Source organism: Malaclemys terrapin, chromosome 8 (genome assembly GCF_027887155.1).
Source record: "Malaclemys terrapin pileata isolate rMalTer1 chromosome 8, rMalTer1.hap1, whole genome shotgun sequence".
NCBI lineage: Eukaryota > Metazoa > Chordata > Testudines > Emydidae > Malaclemys > Malaclemys terrapin.
In genome coordinates, this window is record NC_071512.1 from 8372816 (window position 1) to 8390754 (window position 17939).

The 17939-nt window shown below is 36.0% G+C and overlaps 1 protein-coding gene across 4 annotated transcripts in view; it reads left to right on the forward strand.

The window, feature by feature from the left end:
* Positions 1-17939, forward strand: part of MAPK9 (mitogen-activated protein kinase 9) — a 57788-nt gene that overhangs the window by 37803 nt on the left and 2046 nt on the right. For 2 of the 4 annotated variants that reach the window (XM_054036537.1, XM_054036536.1), the window contains exons 9-12: positions 753-877; positions 1498-1561; positions 2728-2799; positions 8121-16284. In XM_054036537.1, coding sequence (XP_053892512.1) covers positions 753-877; positions 1498-1561; positions 2728-2799; positions 8121-8263 — 404 coding nt within the window. In that variant the 3' untranslated portion in view covers positions 8264-16284. Of the gene's footprint in view, positions 1-752; positions 878-1497; positions 1562-2727; positions 2800-8115; positions 16285-17939 lie in introns of those variants that run through there. The other 2 variants (XR_008445860.1, XM_054036538.1) reach the window with 2 other exon arrangements.

A 17939-nucleotide genomic window follows, 5' to 3' on the forward strand; every position in this document is an offset into this window, starting at 1 on the left:
ACATTGATATTGGTATGGGGCTCAATCCCGCAAATACCTATTATTAACTTCACTTGTGTGAGTAGTCTCGCTAAACCACCAAAAGAGAAATATATAAAATGCACCATAAGCAATAACTCTATCAAAAGGAATTGGTGACTTCATAAGTCACAAGAGCTAAAGCTTTCTTTTTACTATATTAATACCTATTTTTAAAATGTCAGGTTATGCTGTTCTACTTGAAATATTATTTTAGTGCCATACAAACCATGGCCTTGTACCGCAGTGAGACTGGGTGCACAAGCAAAGTTACTTGGGTGTATTTGCAAGAGTGGGACCATGACTTGGATGGTATTAAATAATGTTTAATTTCAAACAATCTAACCTTAATTTTAAATATATGTAGCAATATAATAAAAAGAAACTGTCTCATTTGGCTTTTGAAGATACTAGTTTTTCTCAGTAGAGTTAATACTTTCATACATACAGTCAGATGTGTAGTTGTACTAGACACTTATTTCATCTTGGTGCATAATGTTCAAAGACTCTCACACAAGTTTTATAAGAGACCTGTTTAATCTTGGTGCATTGAGAGACAAGGTTGAAGGCCAAGAGTCTACAGGTAACTAATAGAAGTACTTGAATTATTAACTTGCTTAGGAATTTTTGTTGTGTATCTTTTTTGTTATGATATATTCTACCATATGTTATTTTGTTACATTTTAGCATTTTAGCTTCTGAAACTTTGTTTGTTCTTTCCCACCCTCTTCTAGCAAGTCAAGCTAGAGATTTATTATCAAAAATGCTGGTAGTAGACCCAGACAAACGAATTTCTGTAGATGAAGCCTTACGACATCCATATATCACGGTCTGGTATGATCCAGCTGAAGCGGAAGCAGTAAGTGTACATAAAAAATTCTACTCAAAGTATCACTTTAATCTTCATATTTGAGACAGTAGTTTGTGGCTTGTGTCAGGTCAAGAGTAGATGTTGAATTCTCACTTTTCAGGCTAGCAAAGATTACATATGTAATCTTGAGAGTATAATAGCTTGAAGTGATTGAAGTACCACCTCCAAAACAGCCCAAGAAGTGGCATTACGGTTGGTTTGAAAACATCCCCTATAGCTGATTTCCTCTCCATAGATATATAGTTGCCAGTGCTACAGTAATTCAGGCAGGTGTTTAATCCTACCAGCTTTAGGATAAAACCATTTAATTTCGCTGAGAATCCTTCAGGCCTCATGATTTCTTTAAACCTAATATCCAGTTTTCAGCTGACAAATCTAATCTTGGTACATCATTCCAGTAGCTTGATTAGTTTTGCAATTGAGACCATATAATTCTGAGGCACTTCTATAAAACAGATAAGATGGAGATATTGGCAAGGGACCCAGCCAGAGATTAGCAACTAAAAATAACATTTCACCTAGCTCTTTTTTGTTGTTGTTGTTGACACCATGGTTAATTATACTAATGAAATGCTGCAGTTATATTTCAGATTTTATTTTCTTTGTAGCCTCCTCCTAAAATCTATGATGCACAGCTGGAAGAAAGAGAACATGCCATTGAAGAATGGAAAGGTAATAGCCAAAAATGACTGATTCCAGTGATGGTGGTAATTTATCAACCATCACTACTAAAGTAGTGTAACTCCTACACTGCATGGCTGATCAGAACACACCAGATTCATTATACAATACTGCATGCAACAGTGTGAAGATTAAAGACCCAACAAATCATAAAATGTCATATTATGAAGTTAATTATAGATTAGTATACAATACATTTGTAAAGTGAAGAAAGTAGTATATTTTGCTAAATGCAAGTTTTATTTGCATTTCTGGTATTTTGTTAGCTCTCTTTGTGGGTGGTTTGGTTTTTTGTTTGTTTTATGAAACCAGCCTTCTAAGGTAAGTGTTTGTTTATAATGGATCTCTAATACATTTTTCTTAATCAAGAGTTCTTCAAAACAGATACACCATCCACCCTCCAAACCACAATACTTAGTCTCAGATCTGTTCTAGTACAGGAGTCCTGCCTAGCAGAGTTGTGTATTTATAGTAAGACACCATTTTCTTTATTGAGTAGCTTCTATGTTGGTAATTTGCTTAAAAGAGTAAAGGCATTGTGTGTTCTGGTAACAATTATGCCTTATTTATGGCGTTGTGTACATCACCGTGTGGTGAAACCAAGATATGAGGTAGCCCTTACTCATTCAAGTAGTCTCGATCACATTAGCAGAATTAGTTTTACAAGTTAGGGCTACAGGATCAGGCCCATAATATTACCTTTAGAGAGAAGACCTTATAGATAAGTAATTTCCATCATGGTTATGAATGAAAATATTCCGATTGGTAAGAAAAAAGTGCTAAAGTTTTTCCAATACAGGTGGTCTGACTATTATGTTTTTAGCTGACATACTTTTTTCTGACCTTTGTAAAAGTTTAATTTCAATGTAGTTCAGCCATACAGTAAGTTATTACAATGGGTTAACTATTACATTTCCTTTAATGAGTTTAGAGTATGTCTGTTAACTTTTTGGTAAATATTGAAACTGTTTTTAACTCTTCAAGTAAATTTGCAAAGTCCATTTGTCATAACTGTTGTTTGTTCCATTGGGAAAGTGTACCTCTAAACAGTCTACAGCTACACCTTTAAAAGTGTAAAAGGAAATGGCTGAAAGCACTGTTTTTTTTTTTTTTTGTAATATTATCTTTCCCTACCAACCCTTTTTCTTTTACTTAAGAATTAATATACAAAGAAGTAATGGATTGGGAAGAAAGAAGCAAGAATGGTGTGGTAAAAGATCAGCCCTCAGGTTAGTCATTGGTTTTAATAGTTTAATTTTTTCTGTAGCTCTGATACATGTTTGGTGAGATGCTCATATTACATGAATCAGAATCAACAATCCAGTTATGCCAGAAAGTTTTGGTGATCTTGATCCTGATCAGTCTCCCAGATTCATAGTCAATTTGCCTTGCTATGAAGTGAGCTGCGGAAGCATGTGCTGCTCTTCTTCCTCCCTGACTGGAAGAGAGAAAAAAAAATTGTTTTGGGTTTAATTGTTTATAAACCACTTCTTTCTAAGACATTCTCCTGTCCTGTAGGTATAACCTATGTCCTTGGTGCCCAGATGACGGAACAAGGAGCAATGGTCTCAAGTTGCAGTGGGGGAGGTCTAGGTTGGATATTAGGAAACACTATTTCACTAGGAGGGTGGTGAAGCATTGGAATGCGTTCCCTAGGGAGGTGGTGGAATCTCCTTCCTTAGAGGTTTTTAAGGCCCAGCTTGACAAAGCCCTGGCTGGGATGATTTAGTTGGGAATTGGTCCTGCTTTGAGCAGAGGGTTGGACTAGATGACCTCCTGAGGTCCCTTCCAACCCTGATATTCTATGATTCTATGATTCTGTGAGATGTATATTACCTTGCATTGGCTGTATTAAAAACGTTTAAAAGTGAAAATCCAGGGTGCTCATGGCCTCTCCTAAACTGATAGCCGTATTATAGAACACAGTTTAGCGCATCTGTACTTCTCAAAGGTTTTAGTACAGTGGCTAGCATCTGCAATGGTTTTGTAATGAAAAAATGTCTAATGCACTGAAGAAACTTGCAGCAGTGTTTCAGTCCCTTTATTCGGATGTTTGGAGGGTGGGGGGGAAGAGGGTGGTTCTTGTCTTGGCCTTGTAACTTAGGTGGGTAGTAGTGATTTTGTTAGCAGAGTATAAAAATTGCAGAAGAACCTTTGCCGTTTCCTTTCTATATCCGTTTTTTCTCACTGTTATCCTTGTATTGGTCTGAGGAACTAATTTGTTTAATTGGGGTAATGATTTGTCAGATCCTGAATCCCAAGCCAAAGCAAGTGCAGGTAAATCCTTTTTATGTAGTTTCCCATATTTATAAATATTAAAATAGTAATTTATTGTCCTTACCCCTTGCCTTAATAATTGAGACTAGAAACAGCATATGTGAAAAGCAGGTAGACTTCAAATTTGACTGTATTCTTGATGTAAACCCATTGTGTCGTCGCTGTGTTTTTGCTGGGAAACAGCTTACTTTGCTCTTCCATTCTGGGTTAGAAAGAGTTTGCTTTATCTTACCCCTGTTTCTCAGCTGGATACATTATATAGATTTAAATTTACATGTAAATTCAGAAGCTAGTATTATGGCCTGCTCAAAAGGCTAAAATAGTCATATTCTGCACAGAGAACTCCAGTGAGGTACCTTACATGTTACAGTAAATATGTTCAGGGGAATGCCCCTGTTATCTTCTGCAAAGACCCACATTATTGGTGGTTTTATATTTAAGGAGTTCCAAAGGTATGAACCAGTTTTTATCTCATCTAGTACCTGAAAGAAACTACCAGACCAAGTGAAAAATGTGCTGTGAACTGAAAAGTGAAATAAAGTATGTTGTAGAAGACAACTCTGCAGGCTCTACAAAATGTTATTCTTTAGAAACTTGCAAACTGTTTTGCAGGGATCCAGTACTCTTCAGCTGACGGCACTGTAACTCAAGATGTCCTGCTGCAATGTTTAGATTTAATTTGTCTTTAGTTTTATAGTTTGTCACAACTTCTTTATTTGTAGTACTAGTTGTCTCGTAATTCAATGACATTGGGATTATTCTTCTCTGTGTGTAACATTTTAATAACTGTATAATACAAGTACAGCAGTTATGTAATTGTTTGTAGAACTCTGATAGAATGAACATTGGGGAAAGGAATATTGTAGGTTCAAAATACTGACAAAATTACAGAAACTGGTACCTTAAAGTATAAAAGTGTAATTTAGTATAAATAAGAATACAGATATTTAGTAATCTTGTCTTCAGGTACTTACTCATACAGTTTTCTGGAGGATGCTAAGAGAAACCTCTCCACATCAACATATCTTTTACCATACAATGTAAATACAGTGATATTTTTAGAATTTCCATGGTCAGACAGAGTAACATTAAGAAAAACTTGAAGCTAAAATCTCCAGGTAATTTAACAATAATCTTTTGTCAAGAATAAAGTTAGGTTACCCTTAATGTTAATTCTAACACATTCAGGAAACAGAACAGGCTGTACAACTATCCCTCCTGGAGAGTTAGAGCCAGTATCCCCTGAAATACCCAAACCTTACTCCAGCATGCATATTGGATACTGAATACCTAGAATTAAAAAATGAAAAACCAAAGTCACTTTTGAGGCAAAATTCTAGTAACACTTTATCTAAGTATTTCTATACTCTGAGTTGTTTTTTCATCCAAAACAAAATTTAGTTCACACAGATTTTAGTTCACACATTTGTGTGCTTGCTTACCTTGAATACTACCTTATTCCACATATAAGCCTATGGAAATAGTATATCTTCTGTAGCTTCTATTTTGGCTGACATAAAACTTTAACTTCTTCCTGTGTCTCAAAAATTATCATAACCAACATAATCCTAGCAAGTTAAATATTTACTATTTCCCAAAACCGAGTCTTACATTTGAATTAAAATTAGTGTAATCTGGAAAGAGTTCAGTCTATTAAATTCAAGCTTGTATCTGATGTGCTGCTCCTAAAATTTAATTCCTCGTAGCTATTGTCATACTTGTCACCAGTTCTGTTTTGGAATTTGAGGAGGATGCACCTTTCTTTGTGGGTTTTTGGTTAGCATTTGATATGCCTTTATGAAGTGCCATGCTCTGAGAATGTGTCAACCATATTGAAAGTAACCTCTCCCCTCCCCCCACAACTTTTAGTGTTCGCTGGTATTCCAGTGATTCTTACTTTTCTTTTTTCCAGCCCAATTTTTAGATGAGTCCAACCTGATTCAGTATAACATTTCTTTACTGTAAAACTCTCAGACATAATCATGAGGAGCTGTATAGGTTACAAGCCCTGAAATAGACTTTAACTTCTTGACTATTTTTGTCTAGTTTTTTTATCTGTCATCAGTTTAAGTATATCATTGTGACGGGTTGGATCACAGAACCCCCCTTGGGAACTGCCAACTGATGTGCCAAGACTACTTCTGCCCCTGCTTTCCCTGCCAGCTTGGGACTCCAACACCCTGTCTTGTTGAGCCAGACACGCCAGTCTGCTCCAACACAGACCCAGGGTCTGAACCACGTGTCCCAAAGCTGTAGACGTAACAGAAAGCAATTTAAGAAGTGTTCCTGTCTTTAACACTCAGATGCCCAATGGGGTCCAAACCCCAAATAAATCCGTTTTACCCTGTATAAAGCTTATACATAAATTGTTTGCTCTCTATAACGCTGATAGAGAGATATCCACAGCTGTTTGCCCCCCCCCCCCCGATATTAATACATACTCTGGGTTAATTAATAAGTAAAAAGTGATTTTATTAAATACAGAAAGTAGGATTTAATGGTTCCGAGTAATAGCATACAGAACAAAGTGAATTACCAAGAAAAATAAAATAAAACACACAAGTCTAAGCCTAATACAGTAATAAAACTGAATACAGATAAAATCTCACCCTCAGAGATGTTTCAGTGTTTCTTTCGCAGACTGGATGCCTTCCTAGTCTGGGCACAATCCTTGTTCCAGCTCAGATGGTAGCTAGGGGATTTCTCATGACTGCAGCCCCCTTTGTTCTGTTCCACCACTTGTATATCTTTTGCATAAGGCAGGAATCCTTTGTCCTCCTCTGGGTTCCCACCCCTCCTTTTCAATGGAAAAGCACCAGGTTAAAGATGGATTCCAGTTCAGGTGACATGATCACATGTCACTGAAAGACTTCATTACCCACTTGCCAGCACACACGTATACAGGAAGACTTACAAGTAAAACAGAGCCATCTACAGTCAATTGTCCTGGTTAATGGGAGCCATCAAGATTCCAAACCACCATTAATGGCCCTCACTTTGCATAATTACAATAGGCCCTCAGAGTTATATTTCCTATTTCTAGTTTCAGATACAAGAATGATACATTCATACAAATAGGATGAACACATTCAGTAGAGTATAAGCTTTGTAATGATACCTTGCAAGCGACCTTTTGCATGAAGCATATTCCAGTTACATTATATTCACGCTCATTAGCATATTTTCATAAATTCATATAGAGTGCAACGTCACAATCATATTTTAGGCATCTTATGCACATTTTTACTGCAGTTTAGAAATCTCAGACAGTGGCTTCTAATGTAGTCCCTTCCAACAAGAGATATCCGCTTTCCTTCCTCTAAGGAGTGGGGAGTGTGTACAGGATCTCAGGTGCTCTCTCTATGGACCTCACAGTCCTAAGTCTGGCTCTATTGCTGGAGCCTCCCAGTGCCTCCTGCTCCCTACAGGTTACTGTTGGCCATTTTCTTGGATGCCTCCTAACTAACTCTGGAGTCTCCCCTGATACTTTACCACACAAGGCTCTCTACTCTGAGCGCATGCTGCTTCTTATATAGTCCTGGCATAGCCACATGACATCCCCCCTTTCTGCCTGCAAGCCCCATCCGTCTCTCTTGAGTACTAAATATCGCAGAATGCATTCTCTTTAAACTACCAAGCCTTAGTAACCAGCATAGCAGCACTTCCCCTTAAAGAGGTTGCCATGTTTTCTGTTATGTGGCTGTAAAAATTAGTAATCCAATCTATTCTGGGAGGTGTTGGATACCTGTTGTATGCTTTGACTGTTCTGACTAGTGTTAAATTTTCTGATGTGAATAGGTAATGCAAAAAGCTTTACTGTTAAGAGTGAAATGGAGATCTTCCCATCTTCTCAAGGAATAAAGTTACAAATTATTCAAACATAAAAACGACAAAATGAGATGTCAGAAGGGCATGGAACAATGTTTCCTGCTTTTTACAACACTAATGTGGAAATGTAAAACTGAAATCTGCTTATCAGACTTGTTTGCTCTTCTAATTTTGTTCAGTGATGATGAGCTGCTCGTATCTTTCTTTTCTTTTTAAAACAGGTACAGTATTCTTTTTGGAGGAAAAAGGCACAGAGTGTTGCATGTATTTTGCATAGATACGTGAGCTCAAATTTTAAGTTAACTTTGATAGTCCCTTAATAAATACAATAGTAAAGCATTGTGTACTCTGGAAAAGGAGATACTAAGAATCCTAAAGCATTATTATCTATATTTGCAATAATGTCTTGCCTCAGATTTTATTATGCTTGGTTTACTTAGCACAGATGCAGCAGTGAATAGCAACACCAGTCCTTCCCAGTCATCATCGATCAATGACATTTCATCCATGTCAACTGAGCAAACATTGGCTTCAGATACAGACAGCAGCCTTGATGCCTTGACAGGACCCCTTGAAGGATGCCGATGATCAGCCAGGATTGCAGACTTCACATTGGGAAAAAAACTCGTTTCCATTGGCCTGAATTGCTTGTAAGTTAATGGAACCAAGTAGAGAAACTCCATGTTCTGCATGTTCTTCTAAAGTAATGCCTGTGTTTTTACTCAGTTGTAATAAGACTCCCTGCTTAATGTTATAGAATGAAAGCAAATCAATGTCTAAAGAAGAAAAAATTTCAGTTTAGACATTACTATGGGCTTTTTTTGTTTCAGCCTATTTCAGGTGAGCAGTTACAGTAGATGTGTACCAGATAACTCCTCCTGAGTGAGTTTATGGATCTTCTGTCTCATTCAGTAGACTTCTGTAACACACACATGGTCATTACATTTTTGCATAGAATTACCCTGTAGTGGGTGTTTTGAATGTATAGCATCCGTATAATTTGCTTAAATATGACTACAGAAGTTTCCGCTATTTAACTCCAATATGTTGTATGTGAGTGTTACCTTACATATTGGAAATTATCAGTACTGTATTCAAGGGGCAATTGTTCTTCCACATAGCACTTTTTTTTTTCTATTGAGCCCTTTCTTTCCTCACCTCCCAATAATTTTGTATATCTTCTTGTAGAAGAAACAAACTTGTGAACTTCATATAGCATAGCCATCATTTCATATTTTACCCAGGAATGCGACTATGCTTCTCTGAATGTCTTCTTTCAGTTGTTTTAGTGGGAGGTAGAATGGGTTAGCTTGGTGAAGCAACATGTCTCTTTAAACGAGGTGAAGTGCTAAATTATTTCCTTATTTTCTGGTTTATACATTGTTTTGGTCCTTTTTTTATCAATAAAAACTTTTAGAAACGACCCTTTCCCTACTTTTTCTTTCAAGAACAAAAATTAGTCCTGTGGAGCTTCTCCCTTCATCACTTCTTGTGTCTCAATGCAAAAATCTGATAAAGGGCAGAGGCGATTGGGAGACTTGAAAGCTAAGTGACCCCTGGAATAGTTGCACAATTTTTTTTCTAGTCTTGTTTATGGAACCATTCTACAATGTGAACACTTCTAAATTTTGATAGGCCTTTTGACTGATTTGACAAATTATATTCTTAAGTATTTCTTATATCCATAGAGCTCAGCTCTACATCCAAATTAGACAAAACTCTTTCTTTATTAAAAAAGTGATCTGTCTACGTTTTTTAACAAGGTACCACAGGAGAGGGAGGCTGTTTGCAGTGAAGCTCTTCTTCAGTTTTAATAGAAGCTTATCAATGCAGTTTTCAGATTTAAATAATACAGACATTGCCTCTTACATTGCACAGTATTTTGAATTATTAGAAAATGTGTGTGCAGTAGAATAGTGCTTAAGTTATCAAATATTATACAGTTGTGCATTTGCAAACAGAAAAGCATGTTTGCTTTGGAACGCACAAGTGTAAGAAATGCTTTGCTAAAAGATCTTCTTGTGTGCACGTGTGTATGGTTAAACTATATAACTAAAATAGTAATGAAAAATGTCAAAGATGAGGCAAAACATTTTGCTTTCATAGTGGCACTATATTTAGCTGTTGATTTAGATACTGAAGTCTTGAACATTTAAAGAGAACTTGTACAACTTTCTCACTGAACCAGCAATTATGTTACTGACCTGAATTGTTCAGTATGCTGTTTGGGAAAGGAAAAATAATTGCCCATGATTTTGCATGCTCTTGGTTATGACCTGAAAGGTAGAAGTTTTTCTGTTAATGCAGTGTGTACCCATAAATGTTTTAAAATAGGTTAATTTGCTGTAGCTTTGAATTTATAAGAACAGAAAAATTTGACAAGAAAATTGGACAGAAGTATCTTACCTGATATAAGCTGTAGGAAGTAAATCTTTAGAGTTCACATCTAGCATCTTCGTTTTGATATATTTTTTTTAACACGAGTACTGTTTTTGAGTTTTGCCTTTTTGTTTTTTTAATTCAAAAATACAGATATATTATTTATCATGTGTTTCTGGTGATATGTGCAAAATTTGTCTGGCTTATTTTGTCGTCAGAGCAAACCTTTGATAAAAATGCTTTTTGTGTTCTTACACAATAGAATTGTGCATACTCTTTATCTCTGGGTGTTTGGAGGTGTTAATGTTGAGACACACCTAGCATATAGAATAAGCTCCGGTGATCTTAAACTATCTTGTGATTAGCTTCCGCCCTATTCACTTCAGGAGGGGAAAAAATTGAAATCAATCTCTCTCTCTCTCTCTCTCTCTCTCTCTCTTCTGGTGTGTTGATCCAAAAACTGCCTAGAGATAGCTTCACTTAACTAAGCCTATATGCAATCACTGATGTAGGCCAAGACTTTCGAAAGTGACTAGTGATTTTTGGGTGTCTAACATGAGGTACCTTTTAAGGAGCCTTATTTTCAAAGGATGGGGGCTCAGGACTTTGAGAATCAGGCCACTTTAAGGTATCTCAAGTTAAATACCCAGAATCACTAGTTATTTTTGAAAATCTTGGCTTTAATGTTTTCAAAGAACTTTGAAATAATAGGATGAAATGTGCAAAATGATGCAACCTACCATTAAGGTTCCCTAAGAGTTTCCCACTGTACCTGAGGCATAAAGGGCTGAAATCTCTATAGCAATTTATTGCATGTCACAATACTGCTGCAGAGCAAATACAGTTAAGCTATCTTTAGTAATAAAATAAATGATTTATTAATAAGATTTTGTCTGCCAGTCTTGGTCTGATCCTGTTCGTAAAAGTTCTTGCTGGATATTTCGAGATCCATGATTAACTTCTGGGAATGACCTCCTGGACTTGTCATTTTTCAAGATTATACAAAATCTTTGTTTAGCTTTAAGTAAATAAGCTAAAGTCTTCTCTGTTGTAACTGTTGTCATTCAGGAGCAACTTACCCCACTAGGTTTAGTCTGTTTGGCATGCCTCAACTGCATGTGTATGGTGGTCATCCTGTATTCTACTCATAATTGTCATAATTTTTTACATTATTCTAAAAAGAATCATTTGAACTAGTAAGGGAAGTTTTTCTAATTTATAGCCTAGTCTTAAAAATGTTATAAAAATGGAATAAAAAGCAGTTGAGTTTTTTAAGTGACCATGTTTTCCCATAATCTTTATTATAGTAAAAGATTGATCGGATTTTTAACGTTTGTTTTTAACAGAAGCAGCTTCTTGAAACTTCAGTTGTGACTGCAGAACTATAACTTTCTTGTTAACGTGCATGAAAAATATAAAGTCTGCATATTATAAGTTGGATTTCAGTATGAAAAGAAACAGTTGTCTCGACTTTCAAGAAGTTGGATGTGCAGCTGTGTTCGCAAAAATGGATGCAGAACAGTATGCCTACTTCTATGTATACTTGCACACACAAATTGGATATTTACATGTAGAAAATAGGCATGCACTTCATGCAGATTTTGAGCATACAGTTGCAGTCCTGACTATTTGCAAATTAAGCTGTGTCCAGTTTACAAAATTGATTTTGCTGACACACAAGAACCCCATCTCTGATGTGAAAACTGACACTCACATGTGTAATCTTGACAATAGTTTAAAAGTTTAGAAATGAACTATTCAGTCATTGCAATAGGATAATCTTTCTTTCAGGTGTAGATCACCTTTGGCACGTGGCCCATTAGGGAAATGCACTGGCGGGCCAGGATGGTTTGTTTACCTGCAGGGTCTGCAGGCCGTGGTCTGCCGTTCCAGGCCAATGGGGGCTGAGGGAAGCGGCCTGGAATGGCGAACCGCGGCCAGTGGGAGCTGCGATCAGCTGAACTTGTGGATACTGCATGTAAACAAACCGTCCTAGCCCGCCAGCAGATTTCCCTGACGGGCCGCGTGCCAAAGGTTGCCGATTCCTGATTTATATGAAGTGATACAGTTGACCAGTTTTCTGCACTTCGTGTTTAGCATTTATAAATATTTGTTTTTTAAGTGTGTGTGTGTGTGTGTGTGTGTGTGTGTGTGTGTGTGTGTGTGTGTGTATGTAAAAACAACCCAACTGATTCTATAAACATGAATGTTGACTTTTTGTATGACAAACTCTACATAGGTTAACACTGCTTCACGCACACAGACTTACAAAATGTTTAAAAATAAGTGATTAAACTTAGTTACAGTTCTTATACTTAACTGCTCACTTGAAAGGAGAAGGGGATAATGGTTAATATTCAGATAATTATATTTAAACATCACTTTAATTATGTAAACACTGAGTAACTGAATGGCATTGCAGAAATGGAGTGTGTTTTAAAAAGTTGATTTAATTTTATTTGTGCTCATATCACTTTTCCTCAAAAACATGACTAAACGAAGAAATCAACCATTTTGAAAGCTGAGTGAGAAGCCTATACAATGTGCTTTGAGGAAATACTTTGATATGAAAGATTTTCATTTTGTTAGGCTTAAAAAAAACCACTATGTCAAAATAAGGTTTGTCTGCACAAATCACATAAAATATACCAGTCTAACCACTGGAAATGCAAGCCTTTGAAGTTTGTTGTATCTTATTTCTGGTAAGGATTTAAACTTCTTTATCAAAGAGTACAAGCAAGATAAGCTCAGACTCAACTAGAAATTGTTGACTAGTTGGTTGTGAAGATATGAAAACCTGTTAGGGACCAGATTGCTTTTGGGGGTGCAGGGGTGTTTTAAATCGTAAGAGTATGTGGGTGGGTATTCAAAATTATGTAGAAAATATGATTCCTCCTTCAATTTATTAATATTTTCTGAAGGAAAGCTTTTAGATGGACCTCTACCTAATACTAAGTCAGTTTCCTTTTTGGATCTGGTTTTACTTGACTCTTGTCATAAACTTATGATTTTAGAAATAGGATGGGGTTTAGAACTTCAAAATACAACTTATATGTCCATTGTCCAAGAGTGGAGTGAGTGACCCATTTCAATACGGCAGAAGTGCACTGTACTGATTTGGCATGCATTGTAAATTCCTGGAAAATTCCTCAGGTGCTCAAGTGCAGACAAATCTTTACTGAACTTAATACCCAAGTTGGCAGATAGGTTCAGTCTCTCAGCAATATAGTTTGTATGGGGTGTTTCATTTGAATTGTGAAACTTAGAGTGGAAGTACTTTTAAGTGAAGAAACACTGAGCAGCCTTTGTTTGTAAATGCTACTTATATATAAAATTGATTCTATCAGGGCTTGATGCTAAACTTAGTGATACTGGGTACTTGGATCCAGATTCCTTCCTGGGATATGCACTGTGTGGCTCCCATTTTAAGTTAATGTGTTGTGTGCACTTGCATCCAAATGCAGAATTTGGACTTAAATTATGTTCCTATGGCTGATTCCCTGATGTTGGTTAGTTTCATTACTTCTCCATGAATGTCCTTGAGTTCATTTGATATTGGGGGTATGGCAGAAGTAAATATATTCTGGTTCATTATCTTATATATATTATTTTAAATTGTCCATCATGTAAGTTATAGTGATGTTCTAAATATGCAATATTACACAAATCTATCAAATCAAACTTATTCTTATGCCCACTTATGCATGCTGCAAACCTCTTGAGCTAAATTATGTTAATGTTTTAAGTAAGCAATCTTTTCTCTTAATATTTGTATTAGAGGTAAGTGGAGAGGCAGGCAACTAACCTTGGTATTTGTGTTCTCTAAAATGACAATATTTATTTTTGTAACTATAATTCTGCTTGTGGATTTCAATCCCACAAACTTGCTGTGTTGATGTATAATCAGAACAAATATATTGAAAAAAGTCAAATACAAAATCAAAACAGAAGATTCTCTTTTGGGCTCTGTTACTGAATATATGGTAAATTAGTTTGGTCCCAAAATTAAAAAGCAGAATATTGAAGATGTATTTAATATTTAAGTTTTTACTTTGTTGTGCTGCTGCTTAATTTTTGAAAAGGTGCTTGCAGTTTTGCACAACAAAAAACTGTTTTGATTGCAGTGTTGAAGCACTTTAGGATTCTTCTAAACACCATCTTCACCTGTTTTTATATTGTTTTGCATGTTAAAACTGTTTGTGTTGCAAATCTTGATGTGCCTCTTTGTGATCCTGTAGTTAAGGTTGAATCAGCATCATACTTTAAACATAAACCTATTTTCAGAGATTTAAAAATTTGGGTTTACTTTTTTTTTAATAGGCTAAAACTTAATGCACTCTAAAATGTCAGTTAGAAGCATCATTTCCCCATATCTAAAATGGTTTGATTAGCAGCATGGTTGCCTGGCCACTAGTTATATAGATATTCTAGTTTCTTGGTTATAATAGCAGGATCAGCTAAGAACATTAGGTCCTTTATTGAAACCAGAGTCTATTAATGCATGCTATGCTTCAGAGGAGAGCTGTTGTTTTATGGTAATGTTCATACACCCTAATCAGGATTGAGGCTTTATTGCACTAGGTGCTGCACAAACACACACGCAGGCATAGTCCCTGCTCCAAAGAAATTATTCGGTGGCACTGATCCTTCCAGTGGGGAACAGGGCTTAGAGTATCATCAGCCAGGAACAGTAATCAGCTAGAGCCTTATGTTTTGTTCTCAAGTGCCCTGCTAAAGGCATAATAGCTGAAACATTGATGGTAATATTTATCGCTCTCCATGTTTATGAAAATGAAGCTAAAATTTTAGAGCTTTATAATAGCACACTGCATGTGCTCACTGCTATCTTCTAAGGAAAAAATTGGTAACTTAAAGGTCAAATGTGTGCAATATTTTTGTAAATGTCAGATGTTTGATGGGTGCTAATTTTTTCAATGAAATTGGCAGATTAGCAATGTTGTTGTCACTTTTGATTATATATATTTTTTCAACCGGCTGGCAGCTTAAACTTTAAACTGACTAATGTGCATGTTCAGCTTTTTGAAATAAAATTCAGAAAAATTCTTACAGTAGTTTACATTTCCATTATAGGTTAATGCCTCTTAGGAGCCATTGGTTTATTGTATGAATAAAAAACTTCTAAAAACAAAACTATCAATACATAACTCTTTTTCAAAAGGCCAAAATTATATTACATATTGATAGAGCCAAAAGTGCTGTTCTAGTCTTTCATGTAAGAGATGTGTTTAAATAGAGACAAATAAATGCAAGGTTACTATAATATGATTTGTCCAGTACAATGATGCCTTTCTGGTCTCTAGATTAAATTACAAGGATTTTACTAGTTTCCGTCTGAAATTTTGAGCAAAAAAAAGATGTATATCAAATGCAAATACATTACGGTGATTTAACAGTTTTTAATACAAACTGTCAAGTCCAGGAAATTCAGTCAAAAGTGTGACTGAATGAGTTGAAGATGAAATATCAGCCTAAACAGAATTTCCTGGATTTTCCTGATTTCAGTCACAAGCATAATGTGTTTATATTTATGAAATGGTTTGTGGTTGCTTAGTTTTAGCAGGTGTAATTTTATGAGAATGTTCTGTATAAGGTATCTATGATATGGATGTTTAACATTTGCCTAATCACATTTTGAAACGTCTGTTCTCTAAGAATTTTTTCAAAAGTCTTCATTTGTGTTTACTCCCACCAAAATGTGTATGTTATAGGTTTTTTCTATGGGTTAACCAATTATCACAAAAAATAGCATCAAGCCCTAATACATATCTTGTTCAGAGTTTATGGCCTTTATTTTAGTTACAGTATGGTATGTGATTTCAGAAGAGATGTGCTTTTAAGTCTAACTGTATAGATATATAAAGTGGCCTATTCTGCCTAATAAACTTGGCTTTGATTGCCATATTTCATTCTTGATGCTTGTGCAATAGGGAAATGTTCTGTGTAATGGCAGTGGCTATTTTGTCTCATGCTGGATTTTGATTTCAAGAAGATTAAAAGATTTTTTACGGACAGCAGTCATTCCTTGTTTTCAGACTGATTTCAAGGAAGCTAGAATTTTCATAAGGAATGTTGTCAATAGCTAACTCTGACGTGCTAGCTATAGCCTCATCTAAAATTTAGTTTCCTGAGTTGTTTTTCTCCAAAAGTCTTATTTTAGAACATCAATATTAAAACCACTGTAAAATTTCAAATAAATATGTGAACTTAAAGTCTGTGAGAAGCCTGTTTCATTTACTGCAGCAGCGTTATCTTTTTGTCTTCAGTTTTCTTGCTTTGAAGTTATACATTTACTCTAGGATGTTGCACTAGAAAAATATACACTTCCAGTCATTTTGTAAGATAAAAATTCAGTTATTGTAAATTTCAGTTAACCAGTGGTTCTTAAAATGCAAAAATTAATAGTGTGAAACTCCAGTGCATGAGATTTTTTTAAAGAACTGCTTATAACTGTTTTCTCATGATTCGCTAGAACAGCCTGACCTAGTAAGAGCAATTGAATATTATTACCAGATGGAAAATATACAGTGAAAGACAGATTGTAGTTACTCCTGGGGAAATTCTGCACCAAAAAAAATGCAAAATTCTGTGTCAAAAAATGCAAAATTCTGCACATTTTATTTGTCAGAAGAATGCAATATAATTTTGGTAATTTATTTAATCTATCATACAGGGGAAAAAAATCACAAGAATTGTTCAGCATTTCCTAAACACATTAAAGTTAAGTTACCAATACCCTGAATTCCAGTTACAATCCTGGATTTTCATTTAAATTACATTACTTTTATTTTGGTGTTTGGTGTTCTGTAAAGTTGAATGTTGTTTTAAATTGCTCAGACTTTCACACATGAAAGTCAGAAAGTTTTGCTAATCATTGTCCTGCATTTTTTTTTTAATGGATAAGTAAAATAGATCCTGAGCTGTAATCTAACCCCATTGTGCCTCTCTGGCTTAGGAAAAAAGGCGAGAAAGCACATAGCCCTTCCTAGCTGAGGATTCTGTTACTGTCATTTACAATAAGGCTCCTTTGCACCACTCTGGCAAGGTAAAGGAGCCTTAATTGACTAAGAATGGGAACAATTAACTAACAATGCATTAGCAGCCTGCCAGCTTTGTTGTTAGATTTCTGCTCTGCCTCAGGGACAGAGCCCGTTTTACACAACCTTACGCCTCCAAGCCCAGGAGTCATGTCTCTCACTTGCTCATACACAGTCATGTGCCCAGCCCCACCCCTTTAACATCTCTCCAGGGATGCATACACGCCCGCCCCCCCCTCCCCAGATGATCTACTCTCTGCCGCCGGCTGCTCCGAGCAGACATTCTCCGGCTGCGGGGGAAGGGGTGTATGTTCCAAACAGATTTCTTGGCTTCCCCATTTTTTTATTTTTTTTTTTTGTGGGGGAGCCAAGAAATCTGCGGAAGGTATGGATTCTGCGCCCCCGCAGAATTCCTCCAGGAGTATTATTGTGCTGAGTAATCGGGTACTATTGACAGCATTGTCTGCACAGTCCTGTACTTAGAAAACTCCAAACCTTGGTACTATTCTGTTTAACTCCCCTCACAGTTTATAGATTTAAAAAAATGTTGCTTACTTACAGAAAATTTCAGATGATTCTCTTTTGACCATCTGACTAAAAAGTGAGCTCCTGTTTTGGTCTGTTTAATTTCATGAGAGAGCCATACAACTGCTTTCAAACACTTTACTCAACCACAATTATCTGCGCATGTCATTGTTCGTTTTGCACTGTCAACCTTGTAAAAGGTAGGGGAAAAGATTTTGTGCATGACCTGGTAAGTTTTTGTGATCATTTTGCAAAGCTGTTATACACTGCAGTATAAGAAGGAAGGTTAAAATCCAGAATTGCTG